The sequence below is a fragment of the Rattus norvegicus genome, chromosome 2 (genome assembly GCF_021556685.1).
Source record: "Rattus norvegicus strain SHRSP/BbbUtx chromosome 2, alternate assembly SHRSP_T2T, whole genome shotgun sequence".
Classification (NCBI taxonomy): Eukaryota; Metazoa; Chordata; class Mammalia; order Rodentia; family Muridae; genus Rattus; species Rattus norvegicus.
This window is the reverse complement of record NC_141535.1, coordinates 198,168,716-198,196,567: the sequence shown is the minus strand read 5'-3', so window position 1 is coordinate 198,196,567 and position 27,852 is coordinate 198,168,716. Positions and strand designations below refer to the sequence as shown.

General features: G+C 55.8%; 1 protein-coding gene across 6 annotated transcripts; it reads left to right on the top strand.

Moving 5' to 3' along the window:
* The first annotated feature begins 2,487 nt into the window (after positions 1 to 2,487).
* Celsr2 (cadherin, EGF LAG seven-pass G-type receptor 2) lies at positions 2,488 to 27,069 on the top strand. 6 transcript variants are annotated; one of them, XM_087635303.1, is made up of 34 exons: positions 2,488 to 6,328; positions 10,842 to 11,489; positions 13,455 to 13,677; positions 14,011 to 14,126; positions 14,308 to 14,396; positions 14,607 to 14,764; positions 15,120 to 15,283; positions 15,439 to 15,564; positions 15,908 to 16,074; positions 16,324 to 16,611; positions 16,696 to 16,870; positions 17,060 to 17,201; positions 17,357 to 17,477; positions 17,883 to 18,066; positions 18,230 to 18,331; positions 18,915 to 19,009; positions 19,325 to 19,534; positions 20,169 to 20,352; positions 20,458 to 20,586; positions 20,678 to 20,858; positions 20,976 to 21,143; positions 21,247 to 21,373; positions 21,470 to 21,670; positions 21,904 to 22,078; positions 22,352 to 22,464; positions 22,606 to 22,685; positions 22,798 to 22,924; positions 23,005 to 23,127; positions 23,671 to 23,798; positions 24,001 to 24,089; positions 24,193 to 24,375; positions 24,492 to 24,662; positions 24,758 to 24,992; positions 25,738 to 27,069. In XM_087635303.1, the coding sequence occupies exons 1-34, from the start codon at positions 3,019 to 3,021 to the stop codon at positions 25,742 to 25,744; spliced, it is 8,739 nt and encodes a 2,912-aa protein (XP_087491429.1). In that variant the 5' UTR covers positions 2,488 to 3,018; the 3' UTR covers positions 25,745 to 27,069.
* The last annotated feature ends 783 nt before the right edge of the window (positions 27,070 to 27,852 follow it).

Sequence of the window (27,852 nt, the reverse complement as noted above, 5' to 3'; positions counted from 1 at the left end):
TCCTCCACCAACCCTGCCCACCCACCACTACCAGGAAAATAATCCAACATAATTCTACCCTGCTTCTCTTAGATTCCCCAGCAGAGAGAAAAGAGCTGGTTTGTCACCTCTGGCATAACTCTGAGGTCACATGGGGGCTCTCTGATCTAGAGCAAATGTGGGGAGTCCTTTACTGTAGCTCGCTGAAAGGGACACTGTGTGACTAGAGGGTAACGATGGGGGAGAGTAACTGATCCCTGTGCTCTTTAAAATAGGTTCCTAAGGATCTCCAGGTTCCACAGGGCAGCCCAGGGGTTCCATTGTCTCAGACAGCTCTTCATCTGCTCATAGCTGAAGCCTTGGGGCAGACAACTGGCCCAGCAGGTAAAGTGTTTTCTGTGTAAGCCTGACAGTCCCTGAAGACCCTGCAGCGGAAGGAGGACAATTCACCAAAACTGCATCGACTAGGGCTTTAATCCCTGGGAGGCAGAGGAAGGCTGAGCTATGTGAATTTAAGGCCTGTCTGGTCTTAGAGCAAGTACCAGGCCAGTCAAGGCTACACAGGAAGACTATGCCAAAAAGGAAAGGAAGGAAGGAAGGAAGAAAGGAAACAAAATTAAATTAAAAGACATCTCATACACACGTAATAAGACAAGGAATTAGTAAAAAAAAAAATGGAAAAACATTATAGGTAAATGTAATAAAAGAAATTAATTAACTAATTTTGAGGCAGGGTCTCACTATGTAGCCTTAGATGGTCTTAAACTCACAGAAATCACTTGCTTCTTCCTCCCAAATGAGTGTTGTGATTACAGGTGTAGCCTACCATGCCCAGCTTGCCTTTTTTTTTTATATGTAGGGTATTTTGCCTGCATGTATGTTTATGTTCTGTGTTTATGCAGGCCAGAAGAGGGCATTGGGTCCCCCTGGGGTTAAGGTGACAGCTGGTAATGAGCTGCCTTGTGGGTGCTCTTAACCACTGAGCCATCTCTCCAGCCCCTAAAAATTCTCCTAAATAATTCATCCGCCCAGGACTAGAGAATTCATCTAGAACTTTGTACAGTTAGGCAAGCACTGAGCTATATCCCGTGTAGCCTCAATCTGTAGCTAAGAGTGACCCTGAATTCTTGATCCCCTTGTTTTTCCTTCCCAAGTGTTCCACTAGACCTGGAGAGGGGGGGGGGGGAGAGAGAGAGAGAGAGAGAGAGAGAGAGAGAGAGAGAGAGAGAGAGCATGAGAGCACTGCGTGCGTACGCCTGCACCTATGAAGTATAGAGGTTGATATTTGGTATTTTTGAGACAGAATCTGATTCTGAGTCACCAGGTAGGACAGACTGGCTGGCCAGCAAGCCCTTAGAATCCTCCAGTCTCTGCTTCCCTAACACTGATGTAAAAGATGTTTGCTACAGTGTCCAGCCTTTTAATTATTTTTTATTTTTGAGATTATAGTATAATTATATCATCTCTTTCTTCTCTTTCCTGCCTCCAAACCTTCCCATATACCCCTCCTTTTCCTCTTTCAAATCCATGACCTCTTTTTTCATTAATTGCTGTTCTATGCACATATGTCTGTCCATATCCATTTCTAAATTACAGCCTGTTGCATCTGTACAGTGTTGCTTGTATGCAGTTTTCAGGACTGACCACTGGTACAGAAGTACAGATCGCTGTGCTCTTCCCTGGGAAATTCTATCCTCCCACTCAGAGAGGGCTGAAGTCTCCTGGTCTTTCTCTGGTCTGTCTATTGTCAGGGTCCTTATTCAGCTCATGTTAGGCCATCACGTTGGTGAGGCTGTGCCCAGCTTTTTTTTTTTTTTAAGATTTATTTATTTATTAGACCGCAAGCCTGACTATCAGTTAGTGGAGCCACAAAGTCCTAAGACCTAGGGAGCTTGGGTCCTTTGGAACCAACTCATCTTGACCCTAGGAATCTGGCAGTGATAGTGTACTTGCTGCTCTGGACACTCTAATTCACTGACCTGCTATGTGGTACCCAAGAGGTATCCAAAAACAGGGGTCCTTTTGTCTAAGACATCCAAGTGAGAGCACAACTTCTGGTTTCTGGGGGAGACTTTGTAGTGTCAGAGTAACGTCTTCTTTACTTCTGACCCGGGAACCGTAGAATGAAACAGCAACAAGGGCTCTCGGGGATTGACTGGAAAATTGCCTGTGTGTGTCTATATCCATCCATCCCTAGTCCCCTTCTGCAGACATTCAGAATGTTTTGAAAGAGCACGAGCCATAGAACTCCACAAGAGTATCAATTCCCTGTGTGGTTTCCGATTGTTCGTTCCTCTTTAAGCTGTAGTAGGGACTGGCAAGGAGCAAGTCTGATGTGTTGGGAAGAAAAATGCTACGAGAGGCGGGAATCTTACTTAGATCAACCATGCAGAAGAGGGCGCTGGGTGGGGCCCACCTCCTTCTGCGCGTTGGGCGTCGCCGCTTTAAGACCGCGGCGGCGCGAGCAGGTCTATGGTAATGAGCCGCCGCCGCCACCGCCGCTGCTCTGCAGAGCTCGCCCGCCCGCCCGGGAGGCGAGGGAACGCGGGTCTCGGCCCGGGACCGCGGCGACCGGCAGCGGCAGCGGCAGGGACGCAGGGCGCGAGTGGGCGGCGCAGGGCGGTCGTTGGCAGCCGGACCCGGGCCGGAGCGCGCGGCTCCTCAGACGCAGGTGGGCGATCTCACGCGGGCGGAGGGGACATTCTGGGGCTCGGGACCCGGGGACCCGGCAGAGCTAGAGATCCTCGCGGCCCTCGGGCGCAGGTAGAGAGCGCCCAGAGCGCAGGTGGAAGCGCAGTGTGAACCCGCAGTGGTCGCGCTGACTCGGGAGCGGGCCCGGCTTCGAGAGTGGTGGGAGCCCGGCGCATCGTGGGCTGAGAGCGCGGCCCCGCCGAGCCATTTGGGTGCAGGCCCAGTGGGACGTACAGGTGGCCCCCGGGGACCGGCGCCCCGGCCCGGGCATGAGGCGCGGCGGGGCCGGCAGGAGCCGGAGGAAGAGCCGCCGCGGCTGTTGACCCGGCTGGCCGGGAGCGGGGAGAGATGCGGAGCCGGGCTGCCAGCGCCCCCCTCCCAACGCCACTGCTGCCGCTGCTACTGCTGTTGCTGCTGCTGCCGCCGTCGCCACTACTGGGAGATCAAGTGGGGCCCTGTCGTTCTCTGGGGTCCGGGGGACGCGGCTCCTCTGGGGCCTGCGCCCCCGTGGGCTGGCTCTGCCCAGCCTCTGCTTCGAACCTCTGGCTCTACACCAGCCGCTGCAGAGATTCGGGCATTGAGCTGACCGGCCACCTGGTGCCCCATCACGATGGCCTGAGGGTTTGGTGTCCAGAATCAGGGGCTCATATCCCTCTTCCGCCATCCTCTGAAGGCTGCCCCTGGAGCTGTCGACTCCTGGGTATCGGAGGACACCTTTCTCCACAAGGCACGCTGACCCTGCCTCAAGAACACCCTTGCTTAAAGGCCCCACGGCTCAGATGCCAGTCTTGCAAGCTGGCACAGGCCCCAGGGCTCAGGGCTGGGGAAGGATCACGAGAGGAATCTATGGGTGGGCGCAGGAAAAGGAATGTGAATACAGCTCCCCAGTTCCAGCCTCCCAGCTACCAGGCCACAGTGCCCGAGAACCAGCCTGCTGGTACCTCTGTTGCCTCCTTAAGAGCCATTGATCCCGATGAGGGTGAGGCGGGTCGACTTGAGTACACCATGGATGCCCTCTTTGATAGCCGCTCCAATCATTTCTTCTCCTTGGACCCAATCACTGGTGCTGTCACCACAGCTGAGGAGCTGGATCGGGAGACCAAGAGCACCCATGTCTTCAGGGTCACCGCACAGGATCATGGTATGCCCCGACGGAGTGCCTTGGCCACACTTACTATCTTAGTGACTGACACCAATGATCACGACCCTGTTTTTGAGCAGCAAGAATACAAGGAGAGCCTCAGGGAGAACCTGGAGGTTGGCTATGAGGTGCTTACAGTCAGGGCCACCGATGGCGATGCCCCTCCTAATGCCAACATTCTGTACCGCCTGCTGGAGGGGCCTGGAGGCAGCCCCTCAGAAGTCTTTGAGATCGATCCTCGCTCTGGGGTGATCCGAACCCGCGGCCCCGTAGATCGGGAAGAAGTGGAATCCTACAAATTGATAGTGGAGGCGAGTGACCAGGGTCGGGACCCAGGCCCACGGAGCTCCACAGCTGTCGTCTTCCTGTCTGTGGAAGATGATAATGACAACGCCCCCCAGTTTAGCGAGAAGCGCTACGTGGTTCAGGTGCGGGAGGATGTGACCCCAGGAGCCCCCGTTCTCCGAGTCACGGCCTCGGACAGAGACAAGGGCAGCAACGCCCTGGTGCACTATAGCATCATGAGCGGCAACGCTCGGGGACAGTTCTATCTGGATGCTCAGACTGGAGCCCTGGATGTGGTGAGCCCACTCGACTATGAGACAACCAAAGAATATACACTGCGGATCCGGGCCCAGGATGGTGGCCGGCCTCCACTTTCCAACGTCTCCGGTCTAGTAACCGTGCAGGTCCTAGACATCAATGACAACGCCCCCATCTTTGTCAGCACCCCTTTCCAGGCCACGGTCCTAGAGAGTGTACCTTTAGGCTACCTGGTTCTGCATGTCCAAGCGATTGATGCTGATGCCGGAGAGAACGCCCGCCTCGAATACAGCCTGGCTGGGGTTGGGCACGACTTCCCCTTCACCATTAACAACGGCACAGGCTGGATCTCGGTGGCCGCGGAGTTGGACCGGGAAGAGGTTGATTTCTACAGCTTCGGAGTAGAAGCCAGGGACCACGGCACCCCAGCACTCACCGCCTCAGCCAGTGTCAGTGTAACCATCCTGGATGTCAATGACAACAACCCAACCTTTACGCAGCCGGAGTACACGGTGCGGCTCAACGAGGACGCGGCTGTGGGCACCAGTGTGGTGACGGTGTCAGCCGTGGATCGAGACGCTCACAGTGTCATTACCTACCAGATCACCAGCGGCAACACCCGCAACCGCTTCTCTATCACCAGCCAAAGCGGGGGTGGCCTGGTCTCCCTGGCCTTACCGCTGGACTACAAACTCGAGCGGCAGTATGTGCTGGCCGTGACTGCCTCGGATGGCACAAGGCAGGACACAGCTCAGATCGTGGTGAATGTCACTGATGCCAACACCCATCGTCCCGTCTTCCAGAGCTCCCACTATACGGTGAATGTTAATGAAGACCGGCCAGCAGGCACCACAGTGGTGCTGATCAGTGCTACAGACGAGGACACAGGGGAGAATGCCCGAATCACCTACTTTATGGAGGACAGCATCCCTCAGTTCCGCATCGATGCAGACACTGGGGCCGTCACCACCCAGGCTGAGCTGGACTATGAAGATCAGGTGTCTTACACCCTGGCCATCACCGCTCGGGACAATGGCATCCCCCAGAAGTCGGACACAACCTACCTGGAGATCCTGGTAAATGACGTGAATGACAATGCCCCCCAGTTCCTCAGAGATTCCTACCAGGGGAGTGTCTATGAGGATGTGCCACCCTTCACCAGCGTCCTGCAGATCTCAGCCACCGATCGCGACTCCGGTCTGAACGGCAGGGTTTTCTACACCTTCCAAGGAGGGGACGATGGAGATGGTGACTTTATTGTAGAGTCCACATCAGGCATCGTGCGCACACTGCGGAGGCTGGATCGTGAGAATGTGGCCCAGTACATCTTGAGAGCGTACGCGGTGGACAAGGGGATGCCGCCAGCCCGCACACCCATGGAAGTGACAGTTACTGTACTGGATGTGAATGACAATCCCCCCGTCTTTGAACAGGATGAGTTTGATGTATTTGTGGAAGAGAACAGCCCCATCGGACTGGCTGTGGCCCGGGTCACAGCCACCGACCCAGACGAAGGGACCAATGCACAGATCATGTACCAGATAGTGGAGGGCAATATCCCTGAGGTCTTTCAGCTGGACATCTTCTCGGGCGAGCTAACGGCCCTCGTAGATTTGGACTACGAGGACCGACCTGAATATATCCTGGTCATCCAGGCTACGTCTGCTCCCTTGGTGAGCAGGGCTACTGTCCATGTCCGCCTCCTCGACCGCAATGATAACCCGCCAGTGCTGGGCAACTTTGAGATTCTTTTCAACAACTATGTCACCAACCGCTCGAGCAGCTTCCCTGGGGGTGCTATAGGCCGCGTGCCTGCCCATGACCCCGATATCTCAGACAGCCTGACGTACAGCTTTGAGCGAGGAAATGAACTCAGCCTGGTCCTACTCAATGCCTCCACCGGTGAGCTGAGACTGAGCCGGGCACTGGACAACAACCGGCCCCTGGAAGCCATCATGAGTGTGCTGGTGTCAGGTAAGGAAGATGCCCAGTGATGTTGGGGTGGGAATAGTCCTTTAGGGAGGTCTTGGAAGCCACTGGAGGTGGTGGGCCTTCCAAGAGGGGCTGGTGACCCAGCTCTCCACCCTGTGGATAGCTCAGAAGTTGTGAGATCAGGAACCTGGCCTGAGAAGAAACCCCAGGAATCCTGGCAGCTGGCGCAGGCCCCGCCTGCTGCCCCAGGCTGGGCTGGGCTGCTTTGGTTGGCTGCCCCCTGCCTACCAGACTGTGACGTGGTGGGGGAAGCGTTGTGAGGCTGCCCTGGCTCTGGCTGCCAAGAATTGTGAAAAAAAAAAAAGGGCGCGTGGAAGCCTTGAAGGCCCCAGAGCTGGGAGAGAGGAGAGGGGAGCTGGGAGAGAGGAGAGGGGAGGGGGAGGGGGTGGGAAGACCTTGGCTGGCAGGGGATGGGGTGGAGGGGGAGGCAAATCGGTTCCTCAGCACCCTGTCACCCTCATGGCACCCTGTGATCTCACACAGCCTTTGGCAGGTCAGAGGGCTACCAGAGACACAGGATTCCACCAAGGGGGTCAGGACCCTGCCGTCCTCCTCTCCCCCACTCTGGTTCTCAGTAGAGCTGCAGAAACTGACTTGGACTTTGTCTAGAGCATTCCTTTTCCCTCCAGGCAGAAAGAGCCTGCCTTGGCTCCCCCTTCAGAGCTCCAGGCAGGAAGTAGAGTCAGAGCTCATTGTCTCTGTCCAGACAGACCTCACTGCCCTGAGTTCTTGGTTGGGGTCTGGCTTGGGGGAAGGGCTGCAACAAAGCCAGGGCAGATGGACTTTTTGGGCTCCCCCACCCCCCGTGGCTTGTTCTTGGGGTGCTAGGTCTTCTCTGCTGACCATGATGGCATGGCCTCAGGAGAACAGACACGGGGTTCAGAGTGCACTAGGACTACTGCTCTTTGAGGGCAGAGACTCCAGGGCCCTGACTTGGTGGAGAGAGAACAGATTTCTAGGGGCGTGGGAGCCTGGCCAGAACCCAGCCTGGGCATTCCTGCAGCTTGGTCAAGCGCTCAGCCCCCCCAGACAGCAGGACTGGGGAGGGAAGCAGGACTGGGTGATAGTATTCTATCCCTTCTGTCAGCTCTGGAGATGAGAAGCAAGGCGGGAGGGGGCAGACTCAGTAGCCAAGACCTTTCCTGAGTCTGGGAGTTGGGGCTGGAGGAGGAACTGTTAAGTTTTTCCAGGGGTGAGACTATGTGGCCTACTCCAGGCAGTCCTACACATCAGGGAGGGGAAGATGGCCTTCGCCCCTTTCCTGCTCATACTTCTTACTGGACAGACACTTCCTGATCCCACCCCTCAGGTGGCTGCAAAGACCAGGGAGAAGGAGCTCTCCAAGGCTATGGCTTGTCAGGCTGTAAACCACCTGAAGCCTCAGTTCCCCTCCAGGAGAAGGAAGCTAGGAGCACCCTCACCTGAGCCTGGCACGAGAGGCAGAAGACGGCCTCTCCCTCCCGCTCTCCCATCCACAGCCTTCAGTGGTGAATCCGGCTAGATTCCTAGGGCCCGTGTGGAGGACAGCTCTGCTTAGCCTTTGCTTCCTCACCAGGGCACACAGCCCCAGTCACAACCCTCTAGGATAGAGGGAAAGGCCTGGCCGCAGCTAGGGCCACTGTGGCTGCCTTTCTGCCCTTGTCCCCCTCCCCCATCAGCCCTGACCCTTAGAGTCAGTCACCAAGGCAACCCCAAAGTTCAGGAGGCTGGGTGAGGAGGACTGACGCCCACTGTCCCTTTGTCTTCCTCCTCTGGTTCTTTGTCTCCTCCTTCCCTCCCACCCTGCCCATGGGGACCCTCCTGCACTGCCTGTCTGTCACCTTCTCCCCAGCTTCTGTGTCGCTTTCCTTCTATGCTTCCTCCACTGCTGGCTCTTTTCCTGGGTCTTTGTCTTTCCCTGTTCTCTCTATGTTTAGATCCTGTCTTTCCTCTCTCACTCTGGCTGCAGCTGCCCCAGCCTGGGCTCCATGGCTCCTGCAGCCCAAATGGTCCCGGCTGCTATCTCCTTCAGACACACAGAGAACCTGCCCAAGGCCTGCTCACCTCCCAGACAGCAGAGTCTCTATCAGAAGAGACAAGGTTGGGAGGCTGACTCTGGCGTCTTCCCTGGTGCAGCTGGCTGAGGCCTAGACCCAGGTGATATTGCCTGGGTCAGAGCCTACCCCAGCTCTCTCTTCTAAAACAAGTCAGGCCACTCCTATTCCCAACCTGCCTTCGGAAGAAGGACAATGAGGAAGGAGAGAGAGCAATGGGTTGGTTGCTGGGATGGGGACAGTAGCAGAGGGGCAGGTGGCCACAGATGGTGGGCCAGATGGGGAGCAGCAAAGACATGCCGGGCAAGGGGCACAGTCAGGCCTGGGCTGGTGAACACCATGCGGGAGTGTGGCTTCCCAGGACCAGGAGATGGCAAAGATTCTCTTGCTTGCTGGTTCAGGAGCACTGTTTGTAGAGTCCCCTGTTGCTTTCTGTCAGGAGGGAACATCCCATCCAGAAAACACTGGGCTGTAACTTCAGCTCCTGAGCCCAAGTGCAGGCTTCTGACAGGAGGCAAAGGAGTCTGATCACCATGGTGACCCATGGGCAGGCTGGAGGGCTTAGAGGGCTGTGACTTGCTGTCTTGGTACCCTGGGCAAAGCAGGAGGAGCAGAGGTGAGCAGCAGTCATGGCAGCAGGCTTGTGAGAACAAGCAGATCACAACAGAGAGGTTGAAGGGCAGGTAGGCGGCAAGCCCAGGGCACCACTGAGATGGGTACCTGCCTTCAGTATGCCCAAGCCACTTGAAGTGTGACATATACAGAATAGGGTCCCATATCGCTTTTCTACTTCTGCCTCAGCAGCACTGCCTCCAGTCCCATCCCACCTAGATGTCATATTTTGCTTCTGATTGGAGAGTTTGCTCTCTCTCTCTCTCTCTCTCTCTCTCTCTCTCTCTCTCTCTCTCTCTGTGTGTGTGTGTGTGTGTGTTTTCCAGATAGAATTTTTTCTGTGTACCTCTGTCTGTCCTAGAACTTGCTCTGTAGTCCAGGCTGCCCTTGAACTCAGAGATCCTCCTGCCTCTGCCTCCTGAGCACTGTATTAAAGGTGAGCGTCACCACCACCTAGTTCGCTGCCACGTTTTTAAGATGCTTTTATGTAAAGGGATTCTCATCAGTGTGTGAGTTTTTAACTAGGAATACCCCCTATCACCCTTCTAAGCCGTTTCCCTTTCTTTGCCTCCAGTTTTCATTTTTAACTTGAGTCCATTGCCCTGTGTATGAACATTCAGGTGTGCATGGTACTTCTGAGCCTAGGTGCGTGGGTGGAGTTGGGCACCGTCGAATGTGTTAGCTGTTTGTGAGTGAGTGTGCTGCCTAGGGGTATGGCAGGCAGACCTTTGGGTACAACTTGGTGAGCCAAGTGAATGATGAATTCCTAAGAGGCCCTAGTGCCAGAGGAGAGAGCAGCCCAGTGGGGCTCAGGGTGAAAGCTGCCCGTCCTCTTCTATTTCTACCAGATCCACCCCCCAACCCCCCCACACCCTTTCTCCAGCTTGGGGCACTGGGCGGTGCTGACACTGGCCGAGGTGGCTCAGCTGGATTTCTTGGGGTGGGGAGCCCAGGCTGCCCAGAGTTGGATGGAAGAAGGCTCGGTGTAAGAGGTGTTGCCATGGGGCTAGCAGGTTTGCACGGAAGCAGTTATGGAGCTGAGTGCAAGGGGAACCAGAGTCAGTGGAAGACATGTTTCCAGAACGCATTCTGTCCACACCCAACCCGCCACAGCACGGTGAGAGGCGGGGTTATCGTGGGGTTGAGGTGTACGGGGCAGGAGTCTCTCCTGGTCCTCTGGGCCCTCTAGAAAAGGAAGCAAAGACAAAGCCGTTTTGGAGCAGGGAAATCCAAGGCAGTCGCAGGGGACAGTGTATACTGAATAGGGTGAAAGGCAGAAACACTGCAGGCAGTTAGTTCACGCTTCATGCCAAGGAGTGTGGGGAAAACACAAAAGAACGGTTTCGCAATGTCTCTTTTCCTTAAGCACATATGGCGTAGCCCCCTCAAGGAGAGACTTGTCCACAAGTGACACAGCTCATTGGCCACCTTTATGCCATCTAGAAAAAGGTTTTCTTGGGTACCTTGCCGGATATGGGCTAGATTTTAGCCTGCTTGCACCTTCTATTCCCGATGATCTCCTTTATGGTGCTCCCTCTTGGTCTCTCTCCTCCTGGCCCTCCCTCTTCTTAGTACTCCTTCTTCCTGGTGCTCTCTCCTCCCGGCCCTCCCTCTTGTTACTCCGTTTTCCTAGTGCTCCTTACTCCTGATGCTCTCTCCTCCTGGTGCTCCCTCTTCTCAGTACTTCTCCCTGGTGGTGCTCCCTCCTGCAGACACTCCCTCCTCCTTGCTCCGTTTTCTTGACTCCTCCTCTGACAAGCCTACTCCCTCCTTCGCTCTAAGCCAGGGTCTTGGCGCATCTGCTTCTGCCTACCCCAAGGCTGATGTTGATTCGTGTTGCTTCTCTTCAGATGGTGTCCACAGTGTGACAGCCCAGTGCTCACTCCGTGTCACCATCATCACAGACGAGATGCTCACACACAGCATCACGCTGCGCTTGGAAGACATGTCTCCAGAACGCTTTCTGTCCCCACTGCTGGGACTCTTCATTCAGGCTGTGGCAGCCACATTGGCCACACCCCCAGATCACGTGGTGGTCTTCAATGTGCAGAGGGATACTGATGCCCCAGGCGGCCATATCCTCAACGTGAGCCTGTCAGTGGGCCAGCCCCCAGGACCCGGGGGTGGGCCACCCTTTCTACCTTCAGAGGATCTGCAGGAGCGCCTGTACCTCAACCGCAGCCTGCTCACCGCCATCTCAGCTCAGCGCGTGCTCCCCTTCGACGACAACATTTGCCTGCGAGAACCCTGCGAGAATTACATGCGCTGTGTGTCCGTGCTGCGCTTCGACTCCTCTGCGCCCTTTATCGCTTCCTCTTCGGTGCTCTTCCGCCCCATCCACCCTGTCGGGGGTCTGCGCTGTCGCTGCCCACCAGGCTTCACAGGCGACTACTGCGAGACTGAGGTGGACCTCTGTTACTCAAGACCTTGTGGACCCCATGGGCACTGCCGCAGTCGAGAGGGTGGCTATACCTGCCTCTGTCGCGATGGCTACACGGGTGAGTCTAGGGCAGGGACAATGGGGGCAGCCCTGCAGGGCTGACGCTCTGGGCCAAGCACAAATCAGACTAATAATGGGGCTGCCTCATTACTTCCAAGGGTATAAACTAGATGCAACAGCCGTTCTTAGATCCTACTTGCTGTTTGACAACTGCCTGCTTAGTAAGTCAGAATAAGGAACCTTATGTTCACTGTGCAAGCCCACACACCCACACTGGCACATGCCGCCTGCGCACAGCCCCACGAAGACTGTGTAATTGAGGTCAGTCCGGCACCTGGGTTTGTGTTCCAGCTTTACCACTAATAACTGTGAAAATGAGCGAACTACTTAGCTTCTCTTCCCACAGTATTTAAGATGGAGATAACCAATTTATGTAGGTCAAAAGTTGCTTGTGAGGACTCATGTAAATAATTTGATAGGAAGAGAAAGCTGGCTTATGTGGTGAGTGTTGGCTTTTGTTTGAGGAAGTCCTGAGATGAGGTGGCTTGATCCAGTTAAGAGGTGTTGCTGGCCTAGAACCAGGCCTTCATAATGCTCTGTGAATCCCTTCATTAACTTGTAGCCAGACTTTCCCCACCCAGGAACTGGAGGAAGGCACTGAGAAGCAGGGGTTTGGAGTCATGGGAGTTCCAGGACACTGGACCCGTGTAGCCCTGCAAAATGGCTCCATTTCTACCTCCCAATTGGTCTGGGGCTGCAGGTCTCGTTACACCCTGCCCCACCCTGTAGGCTCTGCTTCTCCTCAGCTCTCTTGCTCTGTTTCCTTCCCAGACTCCCAGGCTTCAGGTCCTCCAGCGTCAGGCGCACTGGCTCTGCCAGTCGCGTGGGCAGACTCAGTGCCTCCTGCTGCACCCTCCTGCTCAGAACTTGCCAGACTTGACTCTTCTGTGCTGCTGTTGTTGAGGGTGGGGGTGGGGGCTAGGGGAGGGGGGGAGTCTTTGTCCAGGAGGATGGGGAAGGGGGCTCCGAGTAGGCGAATAACAGTTTCCATGGAAACAAGAGCCAGTCACTAGGCACAGGGAACTGAGAATCTATCTCTAGAATCAGAATCGGGAGGGAGAAGGGAGTGGATTTTCCCGTCTAATATCTGAATTTTCAGCCCCCTGATTCCTGGTCTGTCCTCAGGCTTAGGCCCCCAGTCTCTCAGCCTTGTTTAGGCGCGGAGGGATCCTCAGTTCAGACCCCAATGTTCAGTTCTTGGGGAAGCCCTGGCTTACTTCACACCATCGACCCCAAACTATAACTCAAATAGACCTGGAAACCTAGTCACATCTCTAGGGAAGAAAACTGATCTCTGACCCTGACAGGAACAAAAGCAGGAGTGGGAAGGGGGGAAGAACGGGAGTGGGGGCCGGCGGCTGGAACTCTGCAGGGGCCAGGGCCTAGGGACCAGGGTGACTGACAGGTGTGGGGAAGGGCCCAAGAGCTCACAGCAGAACATTTGTGGAGCTGCAGAGAGAATAGTGTGGCAGGCCAATAAGAGGAGTTGCTGTGCCATAAATTTCAGAGATGTCACCAAGAGGAAGTGAGAACGCATGGGAGCCCCGAGGATGAGGAGAGGTCACAGGAGATGTTACCAGGGACACGTTAGACTTCTCACTACTGGATTACCCAAGAGAGACAGTTTAAAACAAGAAAGGTTTACTTTATCTCCCGGTCTCTGCAGTTTCAGTTCTGGTGGCTGGTCCTTCGCTATAAGACAGGACATCAGGGTGGCGAAGCTGCTCACCCAGATGAGAAGGACCCTGGGACAAGATGTAGCCCTGTATGGCGTACTCCCAGTGACTTGCTTCTCCAGCTCTCCTCCTCCCGATGCTTCCAGTGCCTCATAAACAGCCCCCTCAGCCAGGACCAAGCCTTTAGTATATGAGCTGGGGGAGGGGGGCATTTCATATTCAAACTGTAACAGGGGACCTTCCAGCATCGTCTCTGCAGGCCTCACCTGCTTGCCTTTCCTCCCCAGGGGAGCACTGTGAAGTGAGTGCCCGCTCAGGCCGTTGTACTCCAGGAGTCTGCAAGAATGGGGGTACCTGTGTCAACCTGTTGGTGGGAGGCTTCAAATGTGACTGCCCATCCGGGGACTTTGAGAAGCCCTTCTGCCAGGTGACCACACGCAGCTTCCCAGCCCGCTCCTTCATCACCTTCCGGGGCCTTCGCCAGCGCTTCCACTTCACCCTGGCCCTCTCGTGAGTGACGAGGCCCTGGGGTCGCAGGGCACTTGTGAGAGCGTGGGGTACCTCCTGGTCCAGTAGACGGGGTGGCAGATCAGTGAAAGAAAGTACCAGAAGCAGTGGCTGACAGAGCACTTGTATGCTCTGCCAGCCGGCCGCGCTCACTCTCAGAATCTGGCTGGCACTCCTCCCCATCCTTGAGGATGGGCGGCCAGAATGCTTGGGTTCTGCATTCTGACTCCACAGCCTTAGCCACAGTGTCAGTGTTGCTGTTGCTTAGATGGCCGAGGTAGTGACACGCGGGTGGGTGCCCCGTTCCTCGGCCCCGTTGACCATCCCCCTATACAGGTTTGCTACCAAGGAGCGTGACGGGCTACTGCTGTACAACGGGCGCTTCAATGAGAAGCATGACTTCGTAGCTCTCGAGGTGATCCAGGAGCAGGTGCAGCTCACCTTCTCTGCAGGTGAGCCCAGCGCCTCCTGTCCTTGCCCATCTCCTAAGATCTTATGTCTCCCAACCTCTGACCTCAAGCCATGCGCCTCCCTCCCAGTCAGACCTGGACCTGGCCCCCATCTCTAGACATGCCCACTTCCCTGCCACTCCCACTCTCTTCCTGTGACCCAGCTTACCGGTCCTTTTCCTAGGGGAATCCACCACCACGGTGTCTCCATTCGTGCCTGGAGGGGTCAGTGATGGCCAGTGGCATACAGTACAGCTGAAGTACTACAATAAGGTGGGTATGGGGGGGGGACAGAGGAGCTAGAGGGTCCTGTCCGTGGCTGCTATTGTGAGTGGTGGGGAAGGCTGTTCACAGCGCTGGGAAGAGGGAAGAGTGTGCCTTGCAGGGCACTTCCATCCCCCTGGTGGTCCTTGATGGTGGGAATATGTGTAAGGCGAGGTTGTCCCTGCTGGGTTGTCTACTGCCTTCTTTCTCTGTCCACAGCCGCTGTTGGGTCAGACAGGACTTCCACAAGGCCCATCTGAGCAGAAGGTGGCTGTGGTGTCCGTGGATGGCTGTGACACAGGGGTGGCTCTGCGCTTCGGAGCTATGCTGGGCAACTACTCCTGTGCTGCCCAGGGCACCCAAGGAGGCAGCAAGAAGTAAGCAGAGATGGGGCGGGGGAGGGGGGAGGGTGCAGGAGCTAGGGAGAGGGTAGTGTGGGTCAACAGGATGGGGCTCCAGGTCAACAGGATGGGGCTCCGGAGTAGGAACTACTCAGATGCACCCCTTCCCTACAATGTTGGGAATTAGTCAGGTCTTGGTGGGCTGTGAGGGGAAGGGGAGCACATCTGTCAGTACTGGGGTGCCTCTGCTTCCTCGGCGTTTTTCTAAAAGGGCCTCATGGCCTCGGCTCAAGTGCTTCCTTTCTTGGTCCTAGTGGCAGGGTATGGGGTAAGAGAAGAACCACAGACTTAAATTCCTGTCCGTGTCTTCTTCATACTCTTCGTCCCCCAGGTCTCTGGACCTGACAGGGCCCTTGTTGCTGGGTGGGGTGCCAGATCTGCCCGAGAGTTTCCCTGTCCGAATGCGGCACTTTGTGGGCTGCATGAAGAACCTCCAGGTGGATAGCCGGCACGTCGACATGGCCGACTTCATCGCCAACAATGGCACTGTGCCTGGTATGAGGACCTGGGGGTACGGGCAAGGCTGGGAGCCAAATGCCATGAGGATCGGTTGTGCATGACACGGGAATGCCAGCCTGCGTGGTTCTTCCCGTCACTGCTGTTGGTTTCCAGAGCCCTGGGGTCCCTGAGTCCCTTCCTCTCCGTTCTAGGCTGCCCCACCAAGAAGAACGTGTGTGACAGCAACACTTGCCATAATGGTGGCACCTGTGTGAACCAGTGGGACGCATTCAGCTGCGAGTGTCCCCTAGGCTTCGGGGGCAAGAGCTGTGCCCAGGGTAGGAGTGGCAGCTGCCACAGGTTGGGGCCTGGGCTCTGTCAGTTGTCTGGGATTACGGGCAGGGCTTGGGGCAGGCTCTGGGCAGGGCTCCGCGAGTCAGGCTGTGGGTGGAAGAGCGTGTCTGGGCAGAGTAAGGAGAAGCTAGGCAGGAGACAAAGGACCTAGTCAGAGGCAGGCCCTGGGCACAATGTAGGGCGGGCCTGGAACAGGTAAATGCTCCGGTGGGCGGGGCATAGCGAGGACCCGGTGTGAGGGGAGGCGAGGGTCCATCTCTCATGGAGCTGCCACGCTTCTGACTCCACTGCCCTGCCCTTGAATCACTTTTTCATCTGCCTTCCCAGAAATGGCCAATCCCCAGCGTTTCTTGGGCAGCAGCCTTGTGGCCTGGCATGGCCTCTCTCTGCCCATCTCTCAGCCCTGGCACCTCAGCCTCATGTTCCGCACACGCCAGGCAGATGGCGTCCTGCTGCAGGCCGTCACCAGGGGGCGCAGCACCATCACCCTGCAGGTGATGCAGGGCGCGTGGGAGTGTGGCAAGCCCCGGCTTGGCTAACTTTGTAGGAGCCTTCAGGGGGTTGGACCCAGGTGGCTGGGCAGGGTTTGGCAGAAGCCAAGCATTGGCTGGGCCCATTCGGTGGGTCAGTACTGCCACCTATTGGGCTTAAAGGAAATAATCCCTCTCCTCTGCCCTCAGCGCGGCAGACTGGAAGAGCCTACTGAGGTGGTCTACTAATTTTTTTCTTTCCCTCTCGTACAGCTTCGGGCAGGCCACGTAGTGCTAAGTGTGGAGGGCACAGGGCTCCAGGCCTCATCCCTGCGTCTGGAGCCAGGCCGAGCCAATGATGGTGACTGGCATCACGCACAGCTGTCACTGGGAGCTAGCGGGGGCCCTGGCCACGCCATCCTGTCCTTTGACTATGGGCAACAGAAGGCAGAGGGTAATCTGGGCCCTCGGCTGCACGGGCTGCACCTGAGCAATATGACAGTCGGGGGAGTTCCCGGGCCAGCCAGCAGTGTGGCCCGTGGCTTCCGGGGCTGTTTGCAGGTGAATCTCCTCCCCCGACCTTCCATCCCATTCCTACCTGGAGCCCTGTTCCACTGAGGGCTAATGCTGCTCTTATCCCTTCAGGGTGTGAGGGTAAGCGAGACACCCGAGGGTGTTAGCAGTCTGGATCCCAGCCGTGGGGAGAGCATCAATGTGGAGCCAGGCTGTAGCTGGCCAGATCCCTGTGACTCGAATCCATGTCCCACCAACAGCTACTGCAGCAACGACTGGGACAGCTATTCTTGTAGCTGTGATCCAGGTAAGCTGAGGATGCTGGGAAATGGGGCTGGTGCCACGGGTCACACTCCGTCTCTAATATGTAGCCAGTTACATCCAGGGTATAGCCATCTGGTGCAGGGTTCAGAGCGGAAGTAAATAAGGAGTTGTTAGATGGAAGAGAATGCCAGTAAAGGGCGGGTCCTGAACCTTTCCGATCCTTCTTGTCCAGGTTACTATGGTGACAACTGTACAAATGTGTGTGACCTGAACCCATGCGAGCACCAGTCTGTGTGTACCCGAAAACCCAGTGCACCCCACGGCTACATCTGCGAGTGTTTACCAAATTACCTTGGGCCCTATTGTGAGACCAGGTAGGTGGGCGGGGGCTTACCTCTGTATCACTCAGCCCCGAGAGTCGAGAGTCGGGCTGAGCTGCAGCCAATGAAAGGACTACATGTGGTTGAACCAAGCGGGAGGAGATGCAGTGGTAGAGGGGGCTCATGCCTGTTTGGGTGTCTTTCTGCAGGATTGACCAACCTTGCCCCCGTGGCTGGTGGGGACACCCCACATGTGGTCCATGCAACTGCGATGTCAGCAAAGGCTTTGACCCAGACTGCAACAAGACAAGTGGCGAGTGCCACTGCAAGGTGAGAGACCCGAATGAGCCCCCGCTGTGGTACCCTGTCCTGTAGCTTCTGGCCCTACAGGGGAAGCAGAGGAGATGGGCCTTCCTCCAGAGAGCGGAGCAAGCATCCTGTGCTTTTGCCTTATCAGGCATGGGAGGTGGTTGTTTGCCCTTATATCCGGCTGCAGGGGGATCCAGTTCCAGTGTTGAGTCAGTGAGCCTGGACTAGCTATGTGGGCTGTTTGCAGCCCATTCTGAGTATTTGGCTTCTCACTGCTATGTCATTACCTGCTGTTGAGAGTGTTGAATCCTCTCCCCACAAGGACCCAGCATAGGGGAGGCTCTCTCTGGGGAGGCCACAGCTTGAAGCTCTGCCTAGCATCCAGGAAAGACATCTTGATCCAGTGACCCCTTTCTTCCCTCCTAGGAGAATCACTACCGACCCCCCAGCAGCCCCACTTGCCTCTTGTGTGACTGTTACCCCACTGGCTCTTTGTCCCGAGTCTGTGACCCTGAGGATGGCCAGTGTCCATGCAAGCCTGGAGTCATTGGGCGTCAGTGTGATCGCTGTGACAACCCTTTTGCTGAGGTCACCACCAATGGCTGTGAAGGTAGGGGGGGCTCTTAGCACAGGTAGGTTCCCTCCTCACCATATGCCAAGAGCTTACACTCCAGAGGTTAGAAATGAGGCTGGCATTGGGTCGGGGATGTGGAAGGAAGGTTGCGGGGCATGGATAGAACTGCTTACCGATAACCATGTGTTCTTCTCCATAGTGAATTATGACAGCTGCCCACGGGCCATAGAGGCTGGGATCTGGTGGCCCCGCACGCGGTTTGGGCTACCTGCTGCTGCCCCCTGCCCCAAGGGCTCCTTTGGTAGGTTTTAGATTACAATATGATATTGAACACTTGACCTTTACTCTCAGAGGAATAAAGATAGCAGCTAGAGCCCAGCTTGAAGCTCCCGGGGCCCCACTTTCTGGATTCTATCTCCCAGAGACTCAGTGTCTCACCTACCTTCACTCACTCACCCATCAACCTAGGCTGACCAAACGTGCCTATATCCAGCCCACACAGAGCTGACGAAAATCCTGCGTGTCCTGAACAGGGCTGGGAGCTAGACTGGTGGATTGCATGGGGTGCCTATCTTGAGCTAACTACTTAGTACTGGAGTTACCCCACACTGAAGGGAGGCCGTGCTGAGGAGTATGGTGTGCTGGGTACTATCCCAAGAGATTCAGATTAGTGGTGCACATGTTTCATGGGCAGGGAGTAGCTGAGAGTAAGGCAGTAGCTGGATGGACAGGCGTAGTGATATCTTGGGGGCGTGGTGGCAGAGGTTACATAGCGTCCCTTTGGCCACTGTACTGATTTTGCTGAGATGTTTTGGCTCTGGAGCTCTGTACACTGGGCTTCCTCTGTCTCCCTAAGCCCCGCCTTCTTGGCTTCTTTCCTCCAGGGACTGCTGTGCGCCACTGTGATGAGCACAGGGGCTGGCTCCCGCCAAACCTCTTCAACTGCACGTCAGTCACCTTCTCAGAGCTAAAGGGCTTTGTAAGTTGACCCCTTGTCTTCTCCTCTTCTTCATACCCTCGTCTTTGAAAATAGAGCTCCCGGGGTTGGGGATTTAGCTCAGTGGTAGAGCGCTTGCCTAGGAAGCGCAAGGCCCTGGGTTCGGTCCCAGCTCCGGGAAAAAAAGAACCAAAAAAAAAAAAAAAAAGAAAATAGAGCTCCCGAATCCTGTTTCCTGAGGCTCCTCCTACCTGCAGAGGCCACTTCTTCCCCACTGATCTCTTGAGGCCCTTTTACTGCTGAGCCCCAGTCCCCACCATCCTGTCTGACCCTCTGCACTTCTGGTCCTCCATCCAGGCCGAGCGGCTACAGCGAAACGAATCAGGCCTGGACTCAGGACGCTCCCAGAGGCTGGCCCTGCTCCTGCGTAATGCCACACAGCACACCTCTGGCTACTTCGGCAGTGATGTCAAGGTGGCCTACCAGCTGGCCACACGACTGCTGGCTCATGAGAGTGCCCAGCGGGGCTTTGGGCTGTCCGCCACACAGGATGTGCACTTCACTGAGGTGGGGCTTGAAGTAGGCATGGTGGGGCCCAGTGAGAGAGCCTGTTCCTGGAGATCTTGGGGGAGATCTTGAGGGAGATACTTCTCTACTGTAAGGAGCTGCCCCACCCCTGGTACGAGGCCTCCATGATAGTCTGTAAACCAGAGCGCAACACAGTTGATTAAGAGTACCTCCTCCTGGGGCTGGGGATTTAGCTCAGTGGTAGAGCGCTTACCTAGGAAGCGCAAGGCCCTGGGTTCGGTCCCCAGCTCCGAAAAAAAGAAAAAAAAAAAAAAAAAGAGTACCTCCTCCTACCAGTGTCAGGAATTAGTACCTAGCTTGCATTGAGGGCTGACCTGAGGCAGAGCCCCACCTATTATACCAAGAGCTCAGTCTTGTCAGGGAGCCAGAGAGGCACAAAACAGAGCGAGACATGCAAGGACACATGGGTGGCCCTGATTTAAAGTGTGAAGGAAGGTTTAGAGGCCGAGTACCCATGCTGGAAGTGGACAGTATGATACACAAGGCTTCCCAGGGGAGACTGTGGGGACTGCTAAGGGGAGGACCTAGTGGGCGGGTCTGAACCAGGCACAGGCTGGAACTTGGTATGAGGTTGACCACAAGCATATGCCACTGTGACCATGCCCATCTCCAGAATCTGCTGAGGGTGGGCAGCGCCCTCCTGGATGCGGCCAATAAGAGGCACTGGGAACTGATCCAGCAGACAGAGGGTGGCACTGCCTGGCTGCTCCAGCACTATGAGGCTTATGCCAGTGCCCTGGCCCAGAATATGCGGCATACCTACCTGAGCCCCTTCACTATCGTCACACCCAACATTGGTGAGGTGGTGCTGGGCTGGGGGCGGGGGTGGTGGAGAGTCCTGCCCATTTCAAAGGGCAGCCAGCCGTGCTTGGTGAGTGACTTGCAACCATATTTCTTCCTAGTCATCTCTGTGGTGCGCCTGGATAAGGGGAACTTTGCTGGGACCAAGCTGCCCCGTTATGAGGCGTTACGTGGGGAGCGCCCTCCAGATCTTGAGACCACAGTCATTTTGCCAGAGTCTGTCTTCAGAGGTCAGCGGGGAACGTGGATGTGGTAACGGCTTGGGGTGGGGCACCCATGCAGTGGGCAGGGCCAGCTGAGTGTAGCAGCATTTACTTGCAGAGATGCCTCCCATGGTGAGATCTGCAGGACCTGGTGAAGCCCAGGAGACTGAGGAGCTGGCCCGGCGGCAGCGGAGGCACCCAGAACTGAGTCAGGGCGAGGCAGTGGCCAGTGTCATCATTTACCACACGCTGGCTGGACTGCTGCCCCACAACTACGACCCAGATAAGCGTAGCCTGAGGTAAGCGGCTACGACAAGGCTTAGGAGGTTGGGGTTAGCAAGGGAATGTGGAAGCATCTCCCAGTGATAAGGGTGTCCTGCAGCCGCTTTGGTGACTGTGTACCTTTCTGTCATCAGAGTCCCCAAGCGCCCAGTCATCAACACACCTGTGGTAAGCATCAGTGTCCACGATGATGAAGAGCTCCTGCCACGGGCACTGGACAAGCCAGTCACAGTGCAGTTCCGACTGCTGGAGACGGAGGAGCGAACCAAGCCCATCTGTGTCTTCTGGAACCATTCGATCCTGTGAGCCTGCCTGTACCACCCTTAAGCCCATGACTTTGGACCAAGAGTCCAGGCTCCTGGCTGCTCACTCTTCTTCCTCCCTGACTCCGTCTTCCTCCTGCAGGGTCAGTGGCACAGGTGGCTGGTCCGCCAGAGGCTGCGAGGTTGTCTTCCGTAACGAGAGCCATGTCAGCTGCCAGTGCAACCATATGACAAGCTTTGCTGTGCTCATGGATGTGTCCCGACGAGAGGTTGGACTCCCAGGGGTAGCCCAGAGCAGCGGGTGGGCACCAAGTCGAGGGGCCTCAGGCCCTGCTCTTTTTTGACCCCCACCACTCATCCCTCAGAATGGTGAGATTTTGCCACTGAAGACCCTGACGTATGTGGCCCTTGGAGTCACCTTAGCTGCCCTGATGATCACCTTCCTCTTCCTCACCCTCCTTCGAGCCCTTCGCTCCAACCAGCATGGCATCCGACGCAACCTCACAGCTGCCCTGGGCCTGGCCCAGCTGGTCTTTCTCCTGGGGATCAACCAGGCTGACCTCCCTGTAAGATACTTCCTCTCCCAGAGACCTTCCCAACCTTCAGCCCCACCAAGGCTCATGGTGTCCCCTCTATGACCCTTGTCCATCCCTGCTCCCACAGCAATCAGTAGGTAAAGGGCCCATTCCAGTACCTGCCCACAGTTTGCCCTTCTCTCACAACACCTGGCTTCCCCACTCCCCTGGGGGCACTCCTTGTATTGACTGTCTTGGCTCCTGATCATTGTCCTGGCCCTCAGTTTGCTTGCACAGTCATTGCCATCCTGCTGCACTTCCTGTACCTTTGCACCTTCTCCTGGGCTCTGCTGGAGGCCTTACACCTGTACCGGGCGCTCACAGAGGTGCGAGACGTCAATGCCAGCCCCATGCGTTTCTACTACATGCTGGGCTGGGGCGTTCCTGCTTTCATCACAGGTATCCTGCCTCCTTTCCTGACCTAGAGCTCCCCTGTTGCTAGGCCTGGGGTCTACCTTCATGCATGTACCCCCAAACCATAGAATTCCTGAGAATCCCTTCCCCCTATACTTGGACAGCCTGGATTAGGTGTCAGGGGCTAGGCTTCTCCTTGGAGAGGGGAGTGGACAGACGGTCCTTCTGTATGCTCCCCACCTGGCTCTGTGAACTTTGATGACATCATACTTGCCTCCACCCTGAGCACCCTGTCTTGCTGCTGTCTCTGTGCTCCAGGTCTGGCTGTGGGCTTGGATCCCGAAGGCTATGGAAACCCTGACTTCTGCTGGCTCTCCATCTACGATACGCTCATCTGGAGTTTTGCTGGACCAGTGGCCTTTGCTGTTTCGGTAAGTGCTTGAAAGCAATTTAGGGTAAGCAGGATGGCAGGGTCCTACAGATTCCCCTTTAGGAAGAGCTGAGGCTCCTGGGCCCCCTGGGCAAGGAAGAAACTGTCTCTGCTCTCTGTCCTCTCATGTCCCCCACTGCAGATGAGTGTCTTCCTGTATATCCTGTCGGCCCGAGCCTCCTGTGCTGCCCAACGTCAGGGCTTCGAGAAGAAAGGCCCTGTGTGAGTACTGGCAGGTGGCTGGGCACAGGGCGGGTGTTGGTATAGAGAGCATCATGGCGGGTGTTGGTATAGAGAGCATCATGGCGGAACTCACATATGCCCTGCCCTCCAGCTCAGGCCTGCGCTCCTCCTTCACTGTCCTCCTGCTGCTGAGTGCCACATGGCTGCTGGCACTGCTGTCTGTCAACAGCGACACTCTCCTCTTCCACTACCTCTTCGCGGCCTGCAATTGTGTCCAGGTACCTAGCCCCGCCCTACTGAGTGGAGAGAGCATGCCTGGGGGTGGGGTGTGCGTCAACCATGGCTGTCTGCCTGCCAGGGCCCCTTCATCTTCCTCTCCTACGTGGTGCTCAGCAAGGAGGTCCGGAAAGCACTCAAGTTCGCCTGCAGCCGGAAGCCCAGCCCTGACCCTGCCTTGACCACTAAGTCTACCCTGACCTCGGTGAGGGGGCCGGGGTCTGAGCTCAAGAGCGCTCTTGGTAGAAGGGGAAGCAGGCCCCAGGAACCTGTTTGTTCTTTGTACTTTTTAACCTGGGCATCCTTTTTCCCCATCTCTCCATCAGGAGGAGGGGGTGAAGTGGAGGGGTGTTCCCTTGGGAGGAAATGCTATCACTGGGTAAAAGCTTTTGACTTGGGGGAGATGCAGGCAGAGATTGGTTGTCAGGTGGGACACCATGTGCTAGAGAATTCCTCATGAATTTTGATAAGTTTCCTGTCTCCTAGAATATTCTCAGGAGACAATTCCAAGTGCCATTAAAAAAAAAAAAAAAACCAGCAAGCCCTTATACAAGTCCGGGGCGTTTGTCCTGTTTAGTGCCACACAGCTACGGTATAGCTGTGCCCACTGCTGTGCCCTGTGTGAAGGCAACACAGAAGGGCCTTCCTCGTTAGCCCCTGGGCATGTGGGAGGTAGGGCTTGGGGTAAGTTCCTGGGGCCACCCCCTCCCACTCACCCACTCACTGGCATGTCTGGTCTCTTGCCTAGTCCTATAACTGCCCCAGCCCCTATGCAGATGGGAGGCTGTACCAGCCTTACGGAGATTCGGCCGGCTCCTTGCACAGTGCCAGCCGCTCAGGCAAGAGTCAGCCCAGCTACATCCCCTTCTTGCTGAGGTGAGCCCGGGAAATGGGAGAGCTGGGAAAGAGGGAAAGACTGCATGCTAGAACCAAGGCCGGCCAGCTGCTAGGAGCCGAGTGTCTCAGACTGCGGCCAACACAGGTCACAGTTTAGAAGCAGTAAGGGACACAAGGTAGGGCCTGGGAATCTCACTAGAGAGGCCAGACTGACCCCTACAGCATAGTCTTGTCTTTTTAGGGAGGAGTCCACGCTGAACCCTGGCCAGGTTCCCCCTGGCCTAGGGGACCCAAGTGGCCTATTCATGGAAGGCCAAGCCCAGCAACACGGTGAGGACAGAGGCCTTAGATGCCTAGCAGGGCAGGGGCCTGGCTTTTGCTGAGGGCGGGCTGGGGCAGGTGGGACAGTTGTGATCCCTCCCTGACCTCCCAGATCCCGACACGGACTCTGACAGTGACCTGTCCCTGGAAGATGACCAGAGTGGTTCCTACGCTTCTACCCACTCATCAGACAGCGAGGAAGAGGAGGAGGAGGCCGCCTTCCCTGGCGAGCAGGGCTGGGACAGCCTGCTGGGTCCTGGAGCTGAGAGACTGCCCCTTCACAGTACCCCCAAGGGTGGGCCAGCACCAGGGCTGCAGCCATTGGGGGGGCAACGGAAGCCTAAGAGGCTAGGGCTTCTTGGCTATCCTGTCTACCCTCTCTGGGACTCATAGGCTTCCTTTCTTTGACAGATGGGGGTCCAGGGTCTGGGAAGGTCCCTTGGCCAGGAGACTTTGGGACCACAACAAAGGAGAATAGTGGTAGTGGGCCCCTTGAAGAGCGGCCACGGGAGAATGGAGATGCTCTAACTCGGGAAGGGTCTCTGGGACCCCTTCCGGGCCCTTCTACCCAACCTCACAAAGGTTAGTGAGGAGTCTCCTCCATCTGCTTCACTCTCCCATCCTCTTGCTGGAATTTTAGAATGCTCCATCTCATGGTACCCACACCTCTTACCCAGGCATCCTCAAGAAGAAGTGTCTGCCCACCATCAGCGAAAAGAGTAGCCTCCTAAGGTTGCCCCTGGAGCAGGGCACAGGGTCTTCCCGGGGCTCCACCGCCAGTGAGGGCAGCAGGAACGGACCTCCTCCACGCCCACCACCGCGCCAGTCTCTCCAGGAACAGCTGAATGGGGTCATGCCCATCGCCATGAGCATCAAGGCAGGCACTGTGGATGAGGACTCTTCTGGCTCCGAGTGAGTAGGGTTGGGTGGGAGGGGCGGGGCGTTACCTGCAGAGGTCCTCGCCGGCCCAGAGCTGCCTCGGCCTCACCAGGCTACTCTGCTTGCCACTTGAAAGAGTTAGTTGGGCTTAGTGGAGCCCAGCTCCCTTGTGCGCCCAGACAACATGGTGCTCTGTTGGGGGTGTACCAGACCCCCTGAGCTTTATGTGCAGCCGCCCGGCCGCAGTAGTGCGAGAGGGTGGGAGCTGGGGCTGCTTTTCTGTTTCTTTCTCTGGTGGAAGCTGCTCACTGTCCCCTCTGTTGCTCCAGCTAACCCTCTGTCTGCCTTCTCTGCCGCTCTCCTCTCCTGCCTCTCCAGATTTCTCTTCTTTAACTTCCTGCATTAACCCTGGGCCGGCGTTCCTTCGTCCCCTCCCCACGCTGCGCTCACGCCCCAATCCTGTCTTCTGCTTTATCCTGCCCCTGCTCCCTACCTCCTGCCTGCCTGCCTGCCTGCCGGAGCAGCAGCGACGGACCGTCCATCTGAGGAGCCTGGGCCTTGCACCTATAAGGCCATCTAGTGCCAAGTCTCCCCCCACCCCTCAACCTCCCCTTCACTGCACTTTGGACCCTTGGGGGCCAACATCTCCAAGACAAAGTTTTTCAGAAAAAAAAAAAAAAGGAAAAAAGAATTTTAAAAAGGATCTCCACTCTTCATGACTTCAGGGATTAATTTTTTTTTATACGCTGGAAATGGATTTCCCTTTCCCTTCCCAAAGAGGATAGGACCTCCCAGGATGTGTCCCAGCCTCTCTTCAGTTTCATCTGCTGTGCCTCTGGGAGGAGAGGGACTCTTAGGGGTCCTGCCCCTCATTTGCCATCACCAAAAGGAAAGGACAAAGCCACACCCACCAGGGGTTGGAGCCCCTGCAAGGCTGCACCAGCAGGCTGCACCGGAAGGACGGACAGGACAGAAAAAAAGGCACTTCCCACCCGCCAGTTCCACCTCTCCCAGGAACTGAAAAGCCCTGTCTGGCCAGGGGCAGAAGGACTCATGGCCCCTGGATCCCCCAAATGCTGCATGAACCGTTTTTTAAGGGGAAACCTGTGCCCCCGTGATGGGGAATGACAACCCCAGCCCCTCTCCTTTTCCTGGACTCTGGCCGAGTGCTACAGTCCAGGTGTTTGCTCAGTTCGCTGACCCCAAAGTGCTTCATTTCTCCTGCCCAACCTTGTAGGGAGGGCCAGTCACTGTTAAGTTGCGCTTCTTTGCTGTGTGGGCGGGCACCAGGAGGAACGAGGAAGCACAGAGCTGGCTTGGTGGCCCTGAGGGGCCTCGAGCACAGGTTTCAAGTCTGGGTTCTGGTGTCCACTCACCCCCTCCCCGCCAAATCAGACAAATGCCACTTTGTCTGACCTGCTGTGGCCTCTGAGACATGTTCTATTTTTAACCCCTTCCTGGAATTGGCTCTCTTCTTCAAAGAACCAGGTCCCCCGTTCCTCGTTGTCCCCCTACTTGACCCCAGTTCCCTGCGAAGAGAGAGTTAATATATTTTTTATTTATTTGGTTTTCTTTTTGTGTGTGTTGGGATGGGTTTGTGTCTGGTCCCAAGGGGTCTCATGTGGCCACCCCCAGGCTGGGTGCGTACCTGGCAGCCCTGGATTTGGGGCCTACCATCCTTCCTCTTGCTCCACTTACTCCCCTCGGTTCTTACCAGCCACCGTTCACTCGAGCCACCCTTCCCTCTGAGCATGTATTCCGGACTTGTCACTGACTTCCCCTTTAGAGCAGGTGGTAGAGTGAAGGCTCTCAGCAGGAAAGGTGTTCCTGCCCCTCACCTGGAAGGCTGGCCTCTGGCTTGTCTTCCATGGGTTCTCACCTGCCCTCTGCCCTCTCCCCTCAGCAATTCCTGTAAAGGGTTAAAAATTTAACTGGATTTTTTTTTTAAACTACTGATGACTTGACTTAAAAAAATACAAAGATACTGGATGCTAACTTGATACTAACCATCAGATTGTACAGTTTGATTGTTGCTGTAAATATGGTAGAGTTTTGTTTTTGTTTTGTTTTTCGCCCCCATACTACTGAATAAACTAGTTCTGTGCAGGAACCGTGCCATCACTGGCTTCTGTATAGCAGCCTTGGGCAGAGGCCTAGATTTTGGGAAACAGTTTAGGGAGAACCTTGAAGATTCCAAGGACAGAGAGACTAAAGCCTTATCAGCAGACCTTGAAGGAAGAGAAGACGGGTGGGTAGGTGGGTATTTCCCTCTCCTAAGATAACAGGCTTGTATGCTGGAGAGACTACACAGAGAGCTGAAACAAGTGTTTTTAGGGCAGAATTCAGTAGAAAGGAAGGAATGAGAGTGAGAGTTTCTGGGGGCTTGTTTTCTTTTGCTTTTTGGGTTTTTTTGTTTTGTTTTGTTTTGAGACAGGGTTTCTCTGTGTAGCCCTGTCTTCTCTGAAGCTCACTCTATAGATCAGGCTGGCCTCAAGCTCAGAGATCCGTCTGCCTCTGCCTCCCAAGTGCTGGGATAAAGTGTACCAGCACCACCTGGCTCTTGGGGACCATTGTGTTGTTTGTTTTGTTGGGGAAATGAAGCATATACTCATTCTGGGGACAAGCATGCTTGGTGACACTTCTAGTCTTACACATTTGTTTTTGAAAGGTCCAACCAACAAAACAGGGTTGATATATGAGCCACATGAAGGAGCCTGATTTGTCTGAGCTTTGGTTCCTCTGTGTACAAAACAAGGACGGTGGTAACAGCATCGGCCTAATTGAGCTTTTAGGAGGATTGAATAACTTAACACATGCAAAGTGCTTACAATTTTTCACAGTGCATAGCAACACTGGCTTTTCCTGTTGTTGCTTGTGGAGTGGAAGGGGTGTG